Source organism: Peromyscus leucopus, chromosome 9 (assembly GCF_004664715.2).
Source record: "Peromyscus leucopus breed LL Stock chromosome 9, UCI_PerLeu_2.1, whole genome shotgun sequence".
NCBI lineage: Eukaryota > Metazoa > Chordata > Mammalia > Rodentia > Cricetidae > Peromyscus > Peromyscus leucopus.
In genome coordinates this window covers 85,506,798-85,513,385 of record NC_051070.1, presented here as the reverse complement: position 1 = coordinate 85,513,385, position 6,588 = coordinate 85,506,798, and the positions used below count along the sequence as shown (strand labels likewise).

Here is a 6,588-nt window from a genome sequence, read left to right as displayed (position 1 = left end):
ATGTGGTGCAGGGGGCCTGGGAGTTGAACCCAGTGCATGCCAGGCAATCAGGTCTTTTCTGTCTGGTTTTCCAGGGAGAATTTAGGCATAAAAATTTGAGACAGCTGCTGTTTATAATGAATCTACTTTTCAACTCACACCTTTAGCTTGGGCTAGCTATATAGCACTGCCCCTGGAATAACTGAGGAAACCACCCCTCAGATGACCATTTAGTAGGGCCTAGTGGATAGATAGGCCCTGTCTTGTCAAGAAACCCTGTCTTCTTCTGAGAAACCTGTGTACTTGCTGCTGCTAGAGACAATCCCAATTCATCACACACAGAGCCAGGCACTGTGACAAAGGCTTGCTAGGTGTGACCTTGTTTAATGATAGACTGTCAATGACCTGCTGCAGGGAGCTTTCTCTGTGCTCCGAGGCTGTCCCCCTTCCTCACCACAGCCCTTCTCACTCCATCTGTGATTTCCAAGATATGCCCTTTATATACCAGGAGCCCAGCCAAAGCTTTGTGCTTTTAATCCAATGGACTGAGAGAACCTAGCGAGTTATTGGTGTTTGAGTAAATTCAGCAGGTGTTTGTTCAGCAACTCTGCCACATTAGGCTGCTGTGAGTTCCAAGATGGCACATTTCCACAGTGCTCCTTGGTCGCACTGTCTGTCTTTTGCTATCTCTCACTCAAGATCATTGTCAAGGTTGACTAGGGAAAACCAGGTAAGTTAGTTGTATTCAATATTTTAAGTAGTCTGGCTGTCTCTGAGATTTCAGGATAATGAGCAAACTAGTAACAGCCTGGAGAATTCCTCCAGAGCTGGCTCTTGAGAGACTCGTTTGTCCAATTCACTCTGTTCAGACAGAGGGACTGACCTTTTGTCTAGGATAGAGAGCACCGCAGTGCCCTGAGTTAAGGCAAACCTGTGAACATTTTGGATTTGCAAAGAGCTGTGTGGGTTTGGGCTCCCTACATATGGATGTCTCCTAAGCAATGAGGTGCTGCAGAGAGCAGCACCTGATGGGACTCCATGGGACCACTATTTCCATGTCTGGGACTGTGCTTGGGAATGCTTTCCAAGCACAAAGAGGAAGATTCATCAAGATGGCTCTGACAATGGACCTAGTAAGGATGGCTGTCAGAGGGCAGGGGTGGGAGGCTGAATTGTTAAAATAATGAAGTCTCACTAACTTGTGTCTTGTGGTGTCACCTGATTTGGAAACAGTAAGTCAAATCATCTAGAGTGGTGTGGGCCCTAGTCCAACAAGTCTGATATCCTTATACAATAGAGGTGTGGAGATAGGCCAGGCTGGCCTGTGTGACACTGAAGGCAGTTTAGAGCAGTCCTGTCACAAGTCAAAGAGCACAAGCCTGCCCTCAAGCCATGAGAGGCATGAAGGTGGCAAGAAGGGGCCCCTCCGCCAGACAAGGGAGCATGGCCCCATGGATTCCTTGATTCTGGACCTCCAGCCTCTAGAGTGGTGATACAGTGAATTTCTGTTGTTTGAGGTCTCCTAGATTTTCATAGCTTAGGAAAACTATTACAGGAGGGCACACACTTTAGATTGTAGGACAGCCCCAAGGACATGCCAGTTTGGAAGAGATGGGCTAGATGTTCAGAGGTTCTTTCTCTTTATTCCTTCCTGGGTTCATGATGATAGGACACAATCCAGCTGTCAACCACCTAGAAGTCACATGACTTGGTCTCACTAATAGAATGTAAGATGTAGTAATGCCTATAAACATCAGGCCAAGGCCAAGGTAGTTAAGAGTGGGTATGCTGTCAGGTCTGGCACCAAGGAGTTCCAGGTCAGCCTGAGGTCTACATGAACCCTTATCTCAGAAAAATCAAGTTAACGAAAACCCCATGTGGTTCCAGTGTCTCCACATTTCCTATCTCTCTTCCTTTTCCACTGGACACAGAGGACTCTAAAAAGGATTCTGAGGTTTGAGTAATTGACAGAGCCACCAGTTGAGGGCAGTGTCTCCCTAGATGAGTACCTAGGAAGCTGTCCACTTAACATTAGAGTAGACTCTGGTAGGACAAATGCATCTTCAATGAGTGGGGGGTGGGGAGAGAAAAAAAAGAAATGTATCTTTATTTGTTTAAATAGTTGGAACTTAGGGACCGATTGTTGCAGTGTGTGAGGCAGGGCATCTCTGACTGATGCAGGAGTCAGGGAAGCAGCCAGAGGAGATGACAAGTCCTTCCCTGAACTGTAGGATACACTGGGACAGAGCAACTCTGCTGTAGATCCCATCAGTCAATGTAGAGAAATAAACAATAGGAGATCGTTGCTCTCCTTAGCACCTTGTGGGCTAAGCGAATTCCTCCCCCGTCCAGGCCTGCTGATGCAGCCTTGCATCTCATTGTCTTCTCCAGGAAAAGGAGCAGCATTGCTAGTGACGGCAGGGTGGGGCAGCTGTGTAAGGAGTGGAGTTCTCGTGTGTAGACTGGAGCCCAGCATAGGCCAACAGTACACCCCAGAGGTGTATGCCTGTGATCACTTCTTCACGTCACTCTCAGCCAAGGAAGCGGGGCTCAGCAGAACACGGAGTGAGGTAGGCCTGGCCTACCTGGCTAGTCCAGATGGATCATAGGGAAAAGGAGCCACCGAGGCCCTTTCCAAGCCAAGTTCACATGAGGTCGTCTGATCGCCGTGGAATATGGAAAATGCCATTTTTGATGTAAAATGAATCTGTGATGGGATGAGTTTTGGCATGAGCTGGAGTCCTGTAGTTCTTCATGGCATCTCCTGGAACAGAGCAGAGGCCTGGATGAAAAGGGGTCATCATCTGCTAGCACTTCCCCACCTAAAGGGTTGGGGGTCAGCAGTGATGTGCTGTTATATGGGGGCAACTCTTATGTCACTCAGGAATAGCCTCTCAATGTCCCTGGCCCCTTCCTGAGGATGCTCAGAACTCAAGGCTAGTGTGTGCACCATGTGGAACCTTAAGACCTTGTACTGGACCCGATCAGGATCTCTTTTGACCAGCACTTAAGTCATTCCAACTGTTAATTCCAACTCTGAGCTCACTTACAATGCTTCATATTCCTGCCACTGTTAGGACTGTCCCACTATCCCACTGTATGGTAAGATCTCTAGGGGCTCCCTAAGCCAAACTAGCTCCTCAGATGACCCCACTGCAAACCCTGCCTGTTGAACCAGTAATAATAATCATAATTTAATAATAATACTACTAATAAATACAGTGCTTGTTACCACTTTATTGAACACTTTACTACGTGTGAGTTATCAGTCAGTTGTTGTATATATATATTTATATACATATATAAACATTTATATATATATATAATGGAATTTTTGACTGACCCAGCTGGGCCCCAGACAATGTCCCAACTCTCTTCCCTGTGCCTTCTTTGCACCATGGGATGAACTGCCCCTCTCTATTTATAATTAGGGTAGGGGACAGTATCAGTTAGCAGAAGGTCTGTCATCTGTTCTCCAAGTGACACCTGAATTGGGTTCAGGCTGTGAGGCCAAAGGCTTATGAAATTTTCTAGAGATTCTGGGAGCAATTTTGGACTTAAGCAGATGATGTATGCTTCTGGCTACAATCCAGCATCACCCTAGGGGCCAGTGAACATTCAGAATCAGGCTACCAGCATGGTTACTGACACTCTCAAGTCTGGGTTGCTAGGTAAAGCACAGGCTGCCCCATCACATTTGAACTGCAGATTGTCATGAATAATCTTCAGAGTATGTGCATACCATATTTACTGTACACTCACACAAAAAGTTGTTACCTAGAATTCAAATGAGCCTTTGTATCCTGTGTGTGTATTTGCAAAATCTACCAATACAGTGCCTTCACAGGCAGTGAGCATGGGCCTGTGAGGCAGAGGAGAGGAGGTACTGGCCACTTAACTGAGATGCTCTCCATGAGTACAGGCCATCAGGTTCTTTTCAGAAGAGCACAGTGCAAAATGACTACCCAGGACAAGACTGTAGTGGGCCTTCCTGATTTCTGTCTGCCAGGGTAGCCCCCAGTCCTGATCCCCATATCCTGAGTTAACGCTTACTCTCACAGTTTTGACAGTCAGTGTGATTCACAGACAGGCAGCACCAGCAGCATCTGGGAGCTTGTTACATGTGCAGAAACAGGCCAAGGTTCAACATGGAGCATTTGCCTATTATGTGTGCAAAGCCCTGTATCCCATTCCCAACCTTTGACAACTGATTCCTATGCCCAGTAAGAACCCCCGCTAAAAAAACAAAACAAAAACAACAAAACCCCGCAAACCCTCACAACATGGCTGCTGCCTGCACCTACAGTATGTATCTATGCCTTGTCTGCCTTCCATGCAGGCAGAAACAATGTCTGTTTTGCTCTCTGGTTCATCCCTAGTGACAAAAAAGGGCCTGGCATGTATCAGTTGCTCCATAAAATCCATTGAATGAACAAAGAAACCAGACTTCCAGCTCATGCTGAATCTGCCTTCTGAGCCTGATTGTTCCCATGCTCCTTTTAGGGGAGAGCTGAGATGCAGAACCCTGCTCTCCTCTATACGGGCTGTCCTGAGAGAAGGATTCCACAGGGCTTACATCTCACACGGCTTTTGTGAACAGAATACCTGTCCCACGTATTTTTCCATACTACTTCCCAAAAATGCTGTGATGAAGGAAAACAGGTACCTGCTTATTCCAGTTTCAGACATAGAAACCAAGGCCCTGAGAAGTGATGTTTTCATGAGATCATGGCATCCAGAAGCAGAAGAACCAGGATTTGAGATGTCCCCATCCCCATTTGAAATAAAGGCCTTGCTTTCTTGTTCATATTTAGTTTAGGTTTTGATTTTTTTTTTTTTGGACAGGGTCTCATGTAGCCCTGGCTCACATCAATCTCCTCACAGAGCTGAAGTTCACCTTAAACTCCTGATTCTCCTGCCTCTGCCTCATGAGTGCTTGGATTACAAGTGTGCACCACCATGTTTGGCATGTCCATATTCATTCATTTCATAGTCATTTCAGTGTCAGTTCCAAGAAGGCAGCTAGAGGCTGTGAAAAAAAACTAACCAGGAAATCTTGGAACACAAAGGGCCTTCCAGTCCAAAGGGGCACGCAGACTACTGACTTAGTGGTTCTCATTCTTCTGTAGACTCACCAAGCTGCAGAAGTACCAAATGGGTTCAGTGAATCTGCCTAAAAGACTCTGGGAAGGCTCCCTAGGGTAGGTACCATGTAGTCAGGCCTGGTAAAGGAAGGTGGGGTGTGTTTCAGGGAACAGGCCAGGTACCATGTGCAGGTAAGAAGTCTCCTGGTCTACTTGTAGGGTGGTGAGCTAGTTTGGTTTTTGTATCAGGAGGGAGGTGGTAAAGAATGAGGCTGAGGAGGGTCAGTCCTGCCTGCCAAAAGCCTGGAATGGCAAGAATGTAATGGTCTTACCCACATGCCAGCCATACTCCCAGGAAGACACGATTGGGTACTTGTACTTCTCCTCTGGCATCAGTCGATTCCGCTCCTTGAGGTACAGGGTCCGGCCCTGGCCATCATGGGAGATGCCTTGGAAGAGCAGATTCAGAGTGGCTGGGCTAGGGTGCCTCATTTCTAAGTCCTCTGGCCTGCCTTGGGCTCCTTTGGCCTTCCTCACTATGTCTCCCTGGACACTGCCAGCCTTGAACAGCTGGTCCTGGACCCCCTTGGTCTCTAGCCGTCCAGCTTGTGCCTCTTTTCTGACAGGGGAGCCAGTGGCAGGCACTGGGCCTGCTTTTAAGACTGACTCACAAGGGGCCTGCCGGGACTGCTTCCTGGTCCTGGACCCCTCTTTCAGGTACTTGTGGCCATAGCGTATATTCCAGGTGGTCCGAGCAACTACCTCCTTCTTTATTCGCTCCTCCCAGAAGGCCTGGTTTGAGGAGTTGAACAGTTCTTCCATGCTAGGGAGCCCAGGGGTGGGAAGGAAGATTCTTTTTCCTGAAGCTCAGATCTGTGTTTGGATGGCTGGTGTCTGTCTCCAAGGAAACGTGTAGCCAATGAGAGCCAAGTTGCCAGGGCTGCTGGAGAGGAGGGGGAGGGATGGCGAGGGGACTAGGGTCACCTACTGGCAGGCCAGGTCAAGCCAGGTCAAGTTGGAAAAGGAAGCAGAACCATGGGCCAGTAAGATGGCTCTGCGGGTAAGGGTTCTGTCATGCAAGCCCAAAGGCCTGGGTTCCATCCCGGAACTCAGGGTGGAAGCAGAGAACTGACTCCCAAAAGCTGTCCTCTGGTCTCCACAGGTGTGTCTGCACTCACACATATCATAGCACAACACACACACGCGTGCGCGCGCGCGCGCGCGCACACACACACACACACACACACACACACACACACACGCGCACACACACACACACACACACACAAAATTTAATTTTTATTCATAAAAAAGAAAGCAGAGCCTGGCCATGACCCTCCCAGGATGACAAGTGTGTGGGTGTGGAGGGTCCCACTCTTTTCAGGGGGTCAAATGCCAAGTATTTTCAGGGGGACACACAGGAACCATGTTTCTCTTCCACACAATGGATCCTGAAGTAACTTGTTATATACCAGGCACCCAGATGGACCAACAGAAGGTCTAGTCTCCACCGTCTGGAAGCCTG

General features: G+C 48.2%; 1 protein-coding gene across 1 annotated transcript; it reads right to left on the bottom strand.

Annotated features, from left to right (window-relative positions):
- Positions 1–557: 557 nt before the first annotated feature.
- LOC114680733 (protein ATP6V1FNB) lies at positions 558–6,210 on the bottom strand. Its single transcript, XM_037208640.1, has one exon. The coding sequence runs from the start codon at positions 5,883–5,885 to the stop codon at positions 5,346–5,348; it is 540 nt and encodes a 179-aa protein (XP_037064535.1). The 5' UTR covers positions 5,886–6,210; the 3' UTR covers positions 558–5,345.
- Positions 6,211–6,588: the final 378 nt, after the last annotated feature.